The sequence below is a fragment of the Rhinolophus sinicus genome, chromosome 2 (genome assembly GCF_057876585.1).
Source record: "Rhinolophus sinicus isolate RSI-liver-muscle chromosome 2, RSI-T2T, whole genome shotgun sequence".
NCBI classification, from domain to species: domain Eukaryota; kingdom Metazoa; phylum Chordata; class Mammalia; order Chiroptera; family Rhinolophidae; genus Rhinolophus; species Rhinolophus sinicus.
The window spans coordinates 52,877,076-52,893,744 of NC_142502.1; the positions used below are offsets into that span (position 1 = coordinate 52,877,076).

At 34.5% G+C, this 16,669-nt stretch overlaps 1 protein-coding gene across 1 annotated transcript in view; it reads left to right on the plus strand.

Moving 5' to 3' along the window:
* The window catches only part of ASCC3 (activating signal cointegrator 1 complex subunit 3), a 300,443-nt gene that overhangs the window by 212,031 nt on the left and 71,743 nt on the right, over nucleotides 1-16,669 (plus strand). Inside the window, exons 31-33 of the mRNA XM_019738872.3 lie at nucleotides 14,865-15,002; nucleotides 15,084-15,204; nucleotides 16,182-16,314. Of these exons, the coding sequence (XP_019594431.3) occupies nucleotides 14,865-15,002; nucleotides 15,084-15,204; nucleotides 16,182-16,314 (392 nt within the window). The remainder of the gene's footprint in view (nucleotides 1-14,864; nucleotides 15,003-15,083; nucleotides 15,205-16,181; nucleotides 16,315-16,669) is intronic.

Genomic DNA, 16,669 nt, shown 5'->3' on the forward strand with positions numbered 1-16,669 from the left:
ATTTTTGCCAGTTCATTGGCTATCTTTTTATTTTACTAGCTTTTTACAGTGGAAGTTTTTCATTTGATATGGTACAGTCTGTTAATATGGTTCTTCGTGATTCCTTCTACTACTTCTAGCTATAGATATTCCCTCTCCCTCCATTTCCTTTTTTATACTTTTCCAGTTGTTTTTTTGTTTTTTTGTTTTAATGTTTTCCTAGTTGGAGTTATGATGAAAAAAATAGATGAAATCAGTAATAAAATTGTTGCATTGTCTCCCTTCTCTCTCCATATCTCCCTTTCTCATTTTATGCAGCCTGAAGAACAGTAAAATCAGTGTTTGTAACCCACTAGTATTGCAACAGTTTGCATTTTCCCCCCTTCTACTTCTCATGACTCATTTAGGGTTCATAATCCTGTTAGATGGTACTGTATGTATTACAACAATATGTTAATAAATATTGGTTAACTATTGTTAGTTACAGAATATTATGCAATTAGTATATAATAGTTAATATTTCAAAATGTTCTTGCATAGGACCACAGATTACATTATTTACTAATAAGTAGCTGACCTCAAAATTAGTTTCATGTAAAAGGTATCACATGACTCCTTGAAGTAGAGTGAGAGCTATCATTTTAGCTTTCAAGTTTCATCATTACTTCCTTAATGTTTCTTATATGTATATACCAAATATTTATACAATATAATAATTTAAGACCAAAATAATTTCGTCAAAAGCTTTCTTGTTCTATGTTATTTAATTAACATTCCCAAATAATCAACCTGTTGTGTCTAAACAGTATCTTGACTTAGGGGGCAAATGCTGAAAAATAGATATATGGAATATTGACAGTTTAGTTTATGTGCAGCATCGATCTAGGCACTTTTTTCTCTTTTGTTTTATTCCTAAAAGTGTTCCAAATGGAGACTTTTCTTTGAAGTCAAGGTACAAAGTACATACCTATTGAACACACTTTGGGATGTTTGCTCGAAGTATATGTATTAGCACATGTGTGACTCACATTCGCTTCAAATGTGAACCTCATGTGCTCTTCCCAGCTACAGTACAGCTCTACTTTTTTTTTTTTTTTTTAATGTATGAGACCTAAGGAATTATGGACAATTCAGCCATTGTATAAAATTACTTCTCTGTTTTGTATTTTCTTATCAGCACAAAATTTTATCACAAAGCCTAATTAGAAAACCATAGAATTTACTTGCATGGTTTCTTCTGTTTTGTAGAGTTTCACTGCCATAATAGGACAGTTAGAAATTATGTCATTTAGTTTCACTAAGTCCATCCCAAGACTAAGACAACCCAGGCTTTGTTTTATTCCTGCCTCTAAAAGCAATCAACTTTAAAATAAAAATTTCAGAGGGTTTGCAACTGATTACTGTGTAAATTCAATCTGATTATACCAAACCTATAAGGCAGGTGTTTCCATTGTTGAATCCCCTAAAATATTTAACTCAAAATAGGAAGACTTTTTAACACTTTAATCGTTGCAAAAAATCCTGGGCTGGAAGCTGAAGTGCTATTCCTGCTGCTGCTCCTTGTACGATGTCCAGTTGCTGTTCTGTGGCAGAACATAGGGACTCTGAGTAGGACTCGAGTGTTGACAACGGGAGTATTCAAAGGAGGCAGGGGAAGTCCAGGAGCAGTTATCCTGGCAGCTGTGGAGCAGAGTGCCTGTGGAATAGGACAGCATCAGAATCATTCTGCAGTTGATTGGCAGGAAGTCAGGAAGTGTTCCTAGGTATGGAGGTGGAAGGGGAGGGCAGAACAGGAGAAAGAAAAGAAAGCTAGCACAAATCTGAAGATGGAGAGAAAGAATATGACTTAGAAAGAATTTCATTTCTTAGCAAAGGCAAAAAACGTTATCCACCTATCTTCTTAACCCAGTAAACTCTCAAAGTAAAGTATTAGGACACAGAAAGACCCCTTCAAGTGTATCATTGATGTGAAATCATACTGCAGCATAATGAAACTCCAAAAGTTATCCCTTTCATGTTTGCCTTTATGAAGACTTCTTGCAGTGATTTCAGAAGTTTGTGGAGTTCTGCTACTGTGCCATCTGGATTCTGAGTTTGACAGCCACCACTTCCACCGTTAACTTCAGAATATTGTTGGGTCTTTGTATCACTCTGTCAAGCTTCAAATCTAAGACAGGAACATCAGAGTGTCTGAGCTTCAGTCTCTAGCATGCAGCAAGAATAGGGAATATCTTCCCCTCTTTGGCCTCTCTTGTAGGAGATGTTCAGACACTAGCTGTCTACAAATAGCAAAGGTCCACTACATTCCTTAAGCTGACCAAACCCATGCATCCACCATTCTCTGCATCCCTATACTTTAAAAAAATAAGAATAAAATTATCTCCTAAAAATTGCAATTCTCGCTCATATTTCCCAAAACCACACATCCCTCCCCAAGGGAGTCAACCAAAAATTTCATCATTGACTCCATTAACCCTAGATCTCTTGGCTATATCCAGTCACCCTCTGGTTCTTTTGCAATTTCATCTCAGTATTCTCTAGCCAGTGGACTAAATTATAAAGCTACCCACAATCAACACAACATGTATGTTCAACAGTGGAGGATAGGGAGAGGAAAGGGAAACAAAAATTGGTTAAAATATATAAAGTACATTAGTTAAAATAAGTTAGTGCATATAGGAGATTGCAAGGAAGCAAGCGCAGAGGCCACAGGATTTGTTTCTGCACCTGATCAGAGCATCAAACAGATATTTGTGATTTATTTTCTCTACTATCACCTACACTTCTTCAGCCCCTAAGCTAACTAATATTCTTTATCCAGTGAAGTAACCAAAGCCCATATTCCTGAAACATTGGATTTTTGTATATGCTTAATATATAGGGTTTTGCTTTGATTAATTTTTCAAAGGCGTACAGGTGTGAGACTTGTCTGGGGTCCATCCAGGTTTTTCCCTTCCTTTATTGTGTACCAACAGCTCAATTTCATCAGGATCAAGCACCTAAATTACGCAATGACCACATTTTCCTTGTTCACCCCATAACATGAGAGCTCCAGATGGCCATATGGCTTTTTCAGCTTCCAAGTAAATTGTTACATGTCTTGGTTATTAAGCCTCCAAACTAGCAGAGCTAGTTACGGGGAAAGGAAACAAAAATTTTTCAAGTGGTTCGTTAGCTATGATTGCAGAAGACATCCATACACACTGACTGCTTGGTTCCTGGAACTGTATACTCTGGCAGTGAGAAAAATAGTATCATTTAATGATTACTAGTTCAGAGCATACACCTCATCCTACACGATAGCACTCCAACCTTGCCACAGTAATGCCTCTCAGCTGCCACTCTGAGTCATTAATCTATAAAACCAGCTCTTTCTGGATAATGAGGGATATAATAAGACCAGCGGATCCCATAGCATCCATCGTCTTGATCTTTCCCTGTGAAGTGAGTTCTTCAGTTAGAAACATTATTATATGGGATATCATGGTGATATATAAGACATTCAATAATTCTACTTGAGGCTACTGGCAGAAACTGATGGTCAGGAAAAGAGAATCAAAATCCAAACTGTCCACTTTAGGTATCATCTAAAATAGATACCCCTCTGTGACCAAAAGAGTCAAATATAATTCTCTTACCACCACATAGCTATCTGATCCTATGGGTAAAGTACGTTATAATAGGCCAAGGTTGTTTGCATTGGTAGCATATTAGGCATTGAGCAGTGACAGTGGCTGAGTCTGCCTGAGGACATGAAAGTCCGTGTTTACCCTGTGCATAGTCTTAATCTCTTCTGCCACGGCACCACTTGTACCTGAACCCACTGCACAAAATACTGAGGCCTGAGAGTGAAGCAGCCGGATATCCTCAGAGATGGTCATTTTGCCCACTTGACTATTAACAGCATTTTTCACACTGCTGTTAACTTTTTGGTTATCTTCATGAGATATAGGTAGTCTGTTATTCTGGGACCAGTCTAAAAGTTCATCCGCATAAAACTATTTCTTACCACCTTTCTTCCAGTAACGCTCTTGCTGAGCCCCTGGTCATTTGGCTAATCCAGTAACTGCAGAGCAAAGTATGCATCATCAGTTTACGTCATCTCTACTTTGCAGTAAAGTGACAGGGACTTACTTCGCTTAGCATAATAATCTCAAAATCCATCCCTGTTGTCGCAAATGGCAGTATTTCATCTTTTCTTATGACGCAGTAATAGTTCATTGTGTATATATGCTACGTCTTCTTTATCCAGTCATCTGTCAAAGGACACTTTGGTTGTTTCCATATCTTAGCCACAATATATAATGCTGCAGAAAACATCAGAGCACATATATCTTTATGGATAAATGTTTTCAGATTTTTTTGGTAGATACCCAGGAGAGGGATTGTTCAGTCAGATGGTAATTTTATTCTTACTTTTCTGAGGAACCTCTATACTGTTTTCCATAGTGGCTATACCAATTTACATTCCCACCAACAGTGTATGGGGGTTTCTTTTTCTCCACAGCCTCTCCAAGTCAGACATAAAAAGTTGAGAACCATATAACTTCACTCATATATGGAATATAAAACTGAAAGCAACAAAGAACCAAGACAAACAAGAAACAAAAAGTCATGCACAAACAACAGTTTAGTAGTTGCCAGAGGGTAAGGGGTAACTGCTAGACATACCTAAATATATACCTAGATAGATGAGGGTAAACAGGGTCAATTATATGGTGATGGAAGGAGAACTGACTCTGGGTGGTGAGCATACAATGTGATGTATAGATGATGTATTACAGAATTGTATACTTGAAACCTATGCAATTTTACTAACCATTGTCACCCCAATGAATTTAATTTTTTAAAAAGATGGGAAAGAAAAGTGACAGGGAAATAAACACTTGACATTCAGCTTTTATTCCTTTCCTTAGAGTCATCCTTGAAAGAGGCTGTAACATCACATCAGTGTACTTCACGTCGTGCTGCCATCGTACTCAGAGTTATTTGTAATTTTCTTTTCCCTAAGTCAACTTGACATAGAGAATATCCCGTTGGGCATAGGTTAGTCACAGTAGGGATAGTATGGCAAGAATACGCACACACAGAATGTTCATGAATTAACTTTCATGATATTCTTCCATCTAGTCCTTTTATTTCTACTAATGATGCACTGACGTACCTAAATGCTGCTAGACATACCTAATTATATACCTAGATAGATCGGATAACATCCAGTTTGTGATCAGCAGCTTCAGTCGCAAGGTTACCTTATATCACATAGGCAGGCATTCTTTCTCTCCCCCCCTCAAAAATATCCATAAAATAATAATCTTTTAACTTAATACATACCTCTTATCAGAATTTGTAAAGTTATTCATTTATTTAATATTTATTGAATGTCTACAACTCACCAAGCATTGTGTTAGCCAACTGGTCCCAATTCTCAAGGAACTTAAGGGAAAAAGATACAAATTTTAAAATATGTATATGATTAAACAAATAAATTAATAAAATTTGCTGTGAAAGAAACCAATAAGAAATGAAATAGAAATGGGGTATGGGAAGCTTTTTAAAATAGAATGATGGTCAGAGAAGGCTTCTAAAAGCAGACCTTTCAAGCTGAGAACCAAAGCATTAGAGCAAGCTACTACAACAAGAGAGACGATAACAGCATGTCAGATGAAGGGAATAGCATATTAAAGGAACTGAGAACAGTTTAGCTGGAGCAGAATAAGCTAGGAGGAGAGTAGCACAAGTTAAGTTTGAGAAATAGGCAGAAGCCAGCTCATTCAAGGTCTTGGACGCATGGTTAGAAAGCTTGGATTTTAATTCTCAGTACTATTGGGAGAGAGTCATTGATTAATTTATTAAACAGACATTTATTGAGCTCCTTCTGTTAGGTAAAGTTCCTGCCCTTGTAGAACTTACATTCTAATTATGATAGATAATAAGCAAATATGTCCAAATGTGGTCACTCATGTGGAAAGAAATAAGCAGGGAAAAGCAAGTAGGGAGTGCTGAGTGTGGCAGTAAAATGTTGTACATTAATGTTAAGTAGAGAAGCCCTCTCTGGTGGGGTACCTTTGAATAGAAAACTGAAGGAAGCAAGGTAGCAAGCCAAGCATATTTCAAAGGGAGGGGTATTCCAGGGCATTAAAAGGTTGTAGGCTAGACAAATGACATACTCTCATTTACATTTTAAGATCAGTTTTGCTGTTTTGTGGAATTAATGATGAAATTAATTAATGAAATTAATTGAATTAATGATGGTGAGAACCAAGGTCCACTTTGGGTGGTGATGGTGGGGATGAAAATTTGTTTGAGGCTAGGTTCAGTACTACAGTCTGATAGATAAGGAGTGGAGGTTGATGGGGAGAAAGAATCAAGAATGGGTGCCCAGTTATTGAAACATCTGATTAAATAATGATGTCATTTATTAAAATTGGGAAGGACTGAGAATATGGAATGGAGAGGACGGAAACAGATTTGAGAAAAAAAAAAAGAAAAAGTTATATTTTGGACAGGTTAATTTATATGTCCAAGATTTTCAAGTGAAGATTTCAAGGCAATTAGCCGCAGGAAATCTGTAGAACCTACAGAGAATGTGAGACTAGCATATGAACTTGGGAGCATCGGGATAGACGCTGCCTTTAAACTCAGGTGAGCACATGACACCCTGAGACAGAGGGTGCAGATAATGAGAAGGTGGGCCTTGAGGCACTTTCTCATTGAGAGCTTAAGTTGAAAATGAGGAGCTGGCAAAGGGCACTGAAAAAGTGGTGCCAGTGACGCAAGAGAGTTCTAAAACACTGTAGAAGAGAGGGTTTCGAGAAGGAAGGAGTGCTTGACATCAATGTTAATGGAGTTGAGTGATGTGAGAGCAGAGAAATATGGGTGGGATTTGGCACTTGGATGTCCTGGAAGAACTTGGCAAGCAAAGTTGGTGACATGTTGTAAACAGAAGCCAGTTTGGACTGAGTTGAGGAGTAAATGGGCAGAAGAAAGAAATAGAAGCAAATAGGATATACAACTGCTCCTACAATCTTTGCTATGTAATTTAATTAATGTTAAAATTGAGCGCCTACAAGTATGATCTGTTGGTTTCTGCCAGAGATTCTGCAGTCTGGTCCCACATGCAAGGACAAACGGTGCTAGGATCTCAATAGTTGCCATCCAGCACTAACAGATAAAAGAGCAGAAGAAACACCCTTTCTTCTGAGTGGCTTTACTGTTTGGAAGCTCAGAATACTTCCTTATTTCAGCACGCACACCTTAGAAGAGAGGCCACATCTGGGGTGGGAAAAAAGCAGAACCCTGGCTGAATATCAGACTTGATTCTTTAGTCTTGCTTACATTCTCCCCCTCATCTCCTCCATATATCTTACCAGTTAGCAGCAGGGTTACCCCTTTTTTATTCTATACTATTAAATAAGATCCAGGTAGCTAGAATAGCAGTCCAAGAGAACTAACTATTCTGGGGTTTTGTGTTTGTTTGTTTTTTGTCTTTACAACTAGGAATGAATTAGAATTCTAAAAGGCCTTTTGGCCTACAGGCCATGGACCAAAATATTTAAGTTGTGTTCTAACATCTAGAATACCACCAGAAGATAGATGGGGGGAAAGAATCTGGAATCATGCTTTATGACTAGAGGATGATATGGAAGTAATATGAAAAGCAGAGGAGTATGGAATATGAGAGTTCCTTGTAACAACAGTGTAGTTAAACCTTGTTAATTAAAATTAATTAGCTAGAAGATGCACATGTATTACAATAGTCTCCCCCTTATCTGTGGTTTCGCTTTCTGAGGTTTTAGTTATCTGCAGTAATCACGGTCCAAAACGACTGCATGGCAAATTCCATAAATAAACAATTCATAAGTTTTAAATTGCGTACTGTTCTAAGTAATGTGATGAAATCTTATGCTGTCTGTCCTGCCCTTCGTCCTGTATCAGCACTGTATATGCTCCTCACCTGTTAGTCACATCAACTGTCAAGGTATCCTAGTGCTTGTGTTCAAGTAACCCTTATTTTAGTTAATAATGGCCCCAAAGCACAAGAGGGGTGATGCTGGCAATTCAGACCTGCCAAAGAGAAGCTATAAAAAGCTTCCTTTTTTTTTTTTTTTAATTTATTGCTGTAACATATATACAATGGAATACTATTCAGCCAAAAAATGAAGAAATATTGGTATTTGCAACAACGTGGATGGGTCTTGAGAGTATCATGCTAAGTGCAGTAAGATGGAAAAGGGTAAAGTGCTTCCTGTAAGTGAAAGGAATGTATTGTAGGAAAACATAGTATACATATGGCTTCGTACTATTCACAGTTTCAAGCATCCACTGGGGGTCTTGAAATGTATCCCCCATGGATAAGTGGGACTACTGTACACTGAACATTACTAAAGAAATATGCTAATTAATAATTTTACACAATGCTTCGAAGTGAATTTATGAAAAACTTTGTAGCATAGGTGCACAACAGGAGCACTTTCATGAAAAGTGAGATTCGTGTTATTTTCACATGCTTAATACTGAAAGGATTTTTAGATGCTTGAAAAGTTTATCATCTTAAGCTAAATGTAACTCATCCAATCTCAGTACAAGTAAAGCCTGCATAGACTTACAAATGAACTATAGTCAAGCTTTACTCAAAATCACAAGTTCAGATTTGATCTCTTGCTATAGTTTTCTTTAATTCATTTGCTTTTTCATTCACATATATATATATATATATACATATATATAATCTATATATATATATATATATATATATATATATATATATATATATCTTCCTATAGGTAAGAAGTTAGTACCATGCTTTGAAGATGAACTTTGAGAATGTTGAATAGCAGAAATTAATTTGAGTTTAGTGCACGTTAACTACATTTTCAACTCAAAGGATCTGAGGGGTTTTTTTGTTTTGTTTTTTTCAAACTAAAATCAATTTGGCTCATGATACAGAAGTCCCACCCCAAGTGCTTTCTATTTTGATCAGGCCTCAGACCTCTTAACAACTGACCAGTAAAGAAGCTATTAGGCCAAGAATATTAAGTGTGAAATGGACATTGTCTACAGATTTGCTGTATTTGAACTCAGTTGGACCTCGTGGAATATTTATTTAATTAATAGCAGCTATAAGACACGAGGCTGTTCGGTTTTATTTTGCCTTGGTTGATAATCATGCATGTCCTCTTGAAGAAAGAGGCAAAGCTGTTATGCTAAGTAATAATTGATATCTTTAGAATACTATATATTTGACTAAGAGTTTATATTATCTCATTGAATCATGAATTCAGGGACGGGTTGTCTCAATTTTGCAGCTGCAGAAAACTAAAACTTAGAAGAGTTAAGGGTTTACCGAGTAGCACAAAGCAAGAAAGTGGAGCTTGGGAACTCAAAACCAGGTGGCTGACTCGGGCAGTGTTCTTTTACGGTAAATAGAATCACGGACAAAATACTGAGTAGAGAAGATGGAAAAGTCAAAGTGGGTGTGTGTGTGACTCGACAGGGATGGAAATACAATGAAGATCAACTCAGTAGCTAAAATACCAAACACAGGCAACCAACAAGAACTGTGCCATTCTCGATCCTGAGAGGTGATATTTTAATTTATAAAAGAAGATAATTTTAGATATATTTTCAGTTTGAGGTACAGGAGTGGAGACAACTCAACTAATAAGGAATAGATTTGCAAATCCTCTGCATAGAGTTCCCCAGTTGTGTGAGTCTAGTACTCATTTCTTCAAATCTTACCTGTTTTTTGCATAGTCTGAAACAATGAGACCCAGCCTTACGTGATGTCATTACTTTAAGTAGTTAAATGAATATCCCTCTCATTCATATGGTGATAAGAGGGTGGCATTGTGGTTGAGAGCTTGGGCTGGAGTCAGGCTTCCTAGGTTTAATACTGATTGCCCATTACAAGCTACGTGACCTTGGTAGGGTGTTTAACTTCTGAACCTCATCCTTTCCTCTATAAAAGAATAGCAATAATCTTGTCCTCACAGGATTATTATGAGAATTATTATGAGGATTAAATGCATTAATACATTTAATGTACTTAGAAAAGGCCTGGAACAGAATTAAATATTCAATAAATGTTAAGTTATTACATTGAATACTACCTTATAAACGGGTTCTTCTTGCTAAAACCTCTGGTAAAATTTGATCATATTAATATTTTTATAACCTTTTGCTTGTGATCCTTCACAAATTTAATTCATATTAATATAATATTTGTTCATTTCAAATGATGTTACTTTAGAAAATTAATTCTATAATGTCCCTTTCATCAGCTTTCTCTGCATTTTAAAAGCTTCTCAATACATGGAAATGCTCTCCAAGCATGTTTTGGAATCTGAACTCTCCAAAATATGGAAATAAGCATAAACTGTATATAAAAAATAAATATGAAGCATTTACACTGAGATTTTCTGCCAATCGCATAGAGAATTAAATTAGAAACATTAATAAAGGAAAATCTTTAATATTTCACCTTATAGCACAGTTTTGATATTACTGTTATTAAGAATCAGGCCAAACTAAAACGCAAATATTGAAAATGGCACTGTGTGTATTTAGCAGGCATATCAGAGATTGTTTAGATTTCATTTATATATTTAATTTACATATAATTTTATGTTTATGTTGAATTATTGTGAGGTATGGTTGTTTTGGACTTCAGAGGGGGCAGCAAGAGAATATGTTCTGAGGAGTATTGGTAAAGTTTGGAAATTTACTGTCTTTATTTTTGTGTTTCTTTCCTCTTAATAGATCAATAGAATGATCTAAAGTGTTTCTTTCATTTTAGTTTTTTTCCCCTTCAGTCCATGAGGTTTATCATACAGAAGTGTGTTTTAAGAAATTAACACTTAGTAATTATGAGGAAATGTTTTAACTTCATTTAACATCTGTACCAGATGAGATATATTTAATTATTTTTGTAAAAAACAGAAATTCTTCATAACTTTTATTATTCTTCTGTATGGTGCATCTTTTATTGAGCGTTTTAGACAATTGATAAGCATTATTCAGTGGCATATGGTCTGAGTCTGACGTGCTTTGAAAAGAGTACAGAGTTCTGATAATGAGGATTCTGTGAAAATGGGAAAACCAGCACAACAGATATGCTTTGAGAAAGTATGGGTTTTTAGCATCTTGAAACAATATATCACACTCAAAGGGACAGAATTGGGCTGCACAATCTGTTAGCTCATTCTTGTCCAATCTGGTCTCCTCCTTTCTTTTGGAGCCAGCATTGTCATCAACTCACTGAATTATATTCTGACTGGAATGTATTTCAGGCACAGAGTAATGTATCTACTTAAATGGAATCCTATCTTTCTACAAAAGCTTTTTGAGTATAATAAATTTAAAATATAAAAAAATTCTATTAAGTTAAAGTAATTGGTTCAACAGTTTACATATGTGCCTTCTCCCCCACCACCCTAAGAAAAGACCACTACTTAGAGGAACATAGATCTGTTTTTTCTTTTATTTATAATATTGAAATTTTTTTTTTTTGGTTTGATATGTAGTCAGATATGTTTCAAAGACTGGCTTATTGAAAAGATACCTGTACATTACAACAAATGTTACTTGAACAGAAATGAACTGTGGAATTAAACGGCCTATATCAAAGTGTTTTAATTACGATGATTATTTTTTTAAATTCTCTTTCAGCCTTTCTTAATAAGAATTAAACCTTAGCATCCTAAGGCATGCATTGTATGTAATAAATGAACTTTTCACTTAACTATCTAAATAGTACTACCTATCCCTTGAAAAAATTAAGAAGGTAGTAATTCACATTTTTTTGTGGGGCTTAATACTCTCATGGAACCAGGATTGAGAAAGGCTACTCTATAGTATTCAAAATCACTGAGTCTTAATTTATAATATATTAGGTTGCATAAATTAATTGGATGTTACATTAGAGCCATATTACTTTATGTAAAAGATTAAATGTAATAATTTTGTAAAGTAATAAGCACAATGCCTGACACATAATAAGTACTCAACAAATAATATCTATTATCATGTTTTAATCTTTCATTATCCTAAGTTCCTGAAAAATGTTGCTTGTATTATGATGTTTTGATCAAGATGAAAACTTAATCAAAAATTATATTTTCAAATTTAAACAAGTTGTCCTAATAGTATGTTATGCTTAGTGATTGAGTAACATTACTATAAATTTTGCTTTTTTATGATGTTCAAATAACTCAGAATTCATCCACAGTAACCATGTAATAAATGAAGTTGTTTTTTGTGATTGTCCTCATGAGGATTTTAGATCTTTGCCAGTTCGGATAGACAAATAGTTCTTTTTATGCATTGATTTATGTGAAAGGGGAAAAATGGGAATGAGACACAGCTAGCTTTCCCTGATGTGAAAGGAAAAGATATTAATGCTTCATCAAAACTCTTGCCATAGGATTCTTTAGTTTTCCTGTGGTAAATGTTACATTATCTTTGGGAGAAGGTTGGCATTGCCATGAACACTGTAAATGATACAAGTTATAAAAATACACTGTTGTTTAAGTTTTGAAACTGAAAAATCCCTGAAACTAATTAGAGCAAGAAAATCATGAATTAATTTTTGATAATATAAATTGAAGATCCATTATGCAGTGAACTATTGAACAAAAAATGAATAATAGGCTGTCACCTGAGAATAGCTAACATAATATATGAGACAAGACAAGCTTCTTTCTTTATAGCATGCATTTGTGATAAGCTTACTAATTCTGTGCTAATTTTAAAGGTAAAGTGGATTTATGTTAATCCATTTCCATATTCTTGCTTAAAAGTTTATAAAGTAAGTAATGCAGGAATATCAGGTGACCATACCGTGATTATGAAACAGAAGAAACTATTTATACGTTGCATTCAGTTCAGGGAAAGTAGGTAAATAACATTTCTGATGTGTATGTCACTAAAATATTACCTGGTCTATGCAGTGCTTTTTATACATTAATAATTATTATAAAGCCACACTTTATCTTCCTAGTTTTTGGATTTGGGGTGTAAACGACTGTTCCCACATAAAAAACTTGGAAAATTTTTCTGACCATTGGGGGAAAAAATGACGAAGTGAAACAGTTGGAATGATTCATTATATGGATATGCTTGTCTTACGCATTTTTACTAAACAGCAGCCAAAGTTTTCTCTAGTTTGTGAGCTACTTATCGGTTTATGCACAGTCAAGAGAGTAAGTGTATTGCAAGTATACTTGTGCATATTAGAGGTCATTAATCATAAAAGGAAAAAGGAAATGAAGTCTGAAGACAATGTCAGTGTTTAATAGTTCTATCTCAGTCTTCAGGCATACAATAATTATACACTACCTACTTCCAAGTTCCTCCTCTGCTATGTCGTTTACTCTTGGACTGTGGTAGTGAAGCTACAGACATAACTAAAATGTGTCCTTTTAAAAAATGCTCATGTACTCTCAAACCACTTGATTTCTGTATTACTCTTCTCATGGAGTTGCCCAGAAAGAACTTCCCCGTGTGGCGCCCCTTGTGGCACCTTGTGTCATCCTCTGCTTTAAGGCCCAATAGAGTTCTATCATTAAATGGAAAGAGATTGGGCTTTCTATTTAGTTCTTTACAGGGAGTAAGTTTTGTAAGAAAAGAAGATTTGCTGCATGTTGCTATAAAATCTGTGTTGCATTAAGTATTTTCCAGAATGGAAAGTGATAGAATATTCAAAGAGTATAAAATATGAGTTTCAAAAACCATTAAGTCATGAAAATTTAGTGAGTTAAACTGAGGCTGGATATTAAATCTTTTAAAATTCAAAAACTGGAATATATAAGAATTCTGAATGTAGTAACATTAGCATTTAAAATAAGTGAGGTAAAAAAATAAATAAGGGAGGTAAGGAATTATTTAGCCAGAATTGCTAAAATAATTGATTGACTATTTAGGAAAAATAAATTTAGATATCTACCATACTCTCTATTACAAAATAAATTACAAGTTAATTATATAAATGTAAAATAGAAAACTATAACAGAAGTTGAACTAGTAGGTGAATATGTATTTGATCTCAAAATGAGAAAAAGTTTTCTAAGCAATAAAACATATGGGATCAATTTAAAAATTTAAGTCCATAAAGCAAAAAAAAATTAAATGAAGGACAAAGAAAAAACTGAATGAAAGCATTATAGCATATGATGGACAAGGAGGTAATACCCTTAATGCATAAAGACCTATCACAAGCCAGTAAGTAAAAAGTCTATCACATCCACCTAAAAAATAAAAAGATGATTTACAAAGCAAAACAGCCAGTAAATATGAAAAGTATTTAACTACACTGTTGATCAAAGAAATAAGAAGTAAACAAAAGTAACACCAGTTTGTTTTTTTAAATGATGAAACTGAGGCTCAAAGAGATTATCTGGCTTGCCCTGGGCCACAAAGGCAGTGAGAAAACCCGAATTTGAACAATTCCTGTCTGTGTGGTGGGGATTAAGACTGATTTTTTTTCCATTATTTTTTTGTTCATATTTTCCAAATTTTTAGCACTGAGTCAAAAAGATGAAAGTCTTTCCTATATCAAGATATGAACAGAGACATTGAAACATTTTGGGGTAGCACTGCATTCCTTTCATAGTTGTTACTCATTAAGGGGGTAGTCCACTTACCCACAGGTTTTTTTCCGTGATGCATAAAAATAACAGGGTTAACATTTAAACTTTATTTAGAATATATAGTTTCACTAAGTAGATATTCTTTTCAATTTAACTTTAATCATAACTGTAGATGGGGCACATATTTTTATGCTCATAGTTCCATAAGCAAAAAAGCAAAATTATTCAAATATAGTCTTCATATGAAAATGTTAAAGCTAATGCTCCTGTATCTTATAATTGTGCTTTTATTTGCAGATGGATAACATCATTGGAACACTAAGAGATTCCAACCTGAAGCTCACACTTGCTTTCGGAATAGGAATGCATCATGCGGGACTACATGAAAGGGACCGGAAGACAGTAGAAGAACTCTTTGTAAACTGTAAAGTTCAGGTATTTTTTTCCCATCAGTAGGTATTTAAATGTAATTTAAAAGTTATGTTTGAGTTAGATATATCGTCTTTTGTTTTTTAGGTTCTTATTGCTACAAGTACGTTAGCGTGGGGTGTGAACTTTCCAGCTCATTTAGTAATTATTAAGGGAACAGAATATTATGATGGGAAAACAAGACGTTATGTGGATTTTCCCATTACAGGTAACTTTTATTAAACTTACAGATACATTAAGCTTCTATTTGTGTCTTAAAAATTTTAATTTGCCTGAATTAAATTTTAGAGAATTGGTCACATTTAAGCATGTGATGAGAAAATTGTAAATTTTTGTTTACTAATGCAAATATTATTCAAAGTATTATCTGTTTTATTTGCTTTTATTTACCCAGTCTTACATTTACACAATTTGTCAATAAACATCAAAATCATAACTAATGGTTTCAAATTCATAAATAAATAAAAGTACTGATTAGTGACTATTAGATACTTAATAAATTATAATTAAACATTGTAATGTTTAATTTTAAATCTGTTTCACTGGAAATGATACTTCCCTGGGACTTGTAGAACCAAAGGGCTTGTTGCTACAATCTGTGCATGAGCAGTCTATTAACATATTTTAAAACTTAATAGAAGCAGTGCCAGTGGGTTCTGAAGAGAGAAATATACTCAATGCGTATTTCTACTCAATGAATACATGTAAACACTATATTTTTTTCTAAATCATTACTTACTTCAGAGAGTCCTGCAGTATAAAAGAAAAAAATAAGAAAAAAAGTTTTATACCATAGGTAGAAGGCAACTGAGGCCTAAATGGACCCATTATTCATGGAGAAAAATGATCAAATGACTCTGCTAAAGAGATTTTTCTATGTATGTGTTACTTTGTCTTTTTTAATTAAAATAGTAATAACTCTTAAACAGCATTTAACTAATGGAAACTTTTTCTTACTTTTATAAACAGTAAGAGAGAACTTTTTGGGGACTCAGGTTTCTATCATAGTGAATTGATTAATTATATGGAAACTCAACAGTAGGCATCAGGGATACAGCATACACACTCCTAAGACATTCTGTTTCCTTTGTTACTTTGTTGTATTATACAAACATACCATAATCAATAAATATACCCTGTGATCTGTGCCACATTTCAGAATACCTCTTGTTCTGCTTTTTATAGATGTACTCCAGATGATGGGGCGTGCTGGGAGGCCTCAGTTTGATGACCAAGGCAAAGCTGTCATTCTGGTTCATGACATAAAGAAAGACTTTTATAAAAAATTTCTTTACGAACCTTTCCCAGTGGAATCAAGGTAATTTTTGCTATAAATTATTTTAAATTAATTCATGTCATATAGCAAGTTGGTATTTTTGTGGTTACATTTTATTAGATAAAAATGAATAAAACTAGTTCAAAAGAATTATTTGAAGTGAAGCCGAGTATAATTATTGCTGTAAGACGACATTCAATTATAATTTTCATTTTTAAAACTTTTTAAAAGAAGCAGTGTAAGTACAGTGTTCAGTCACATTGACTCTGGAGCCAGACAACCTGGGTTCACATCTGAGCTCCACTATTTGCTTGATATTGAGCAAGATATTTGATTCCTCAGTACCTTAGGGCACCCATCTGTAGAATGGAGATAATGGTTTTCCTAGCTATTTCGT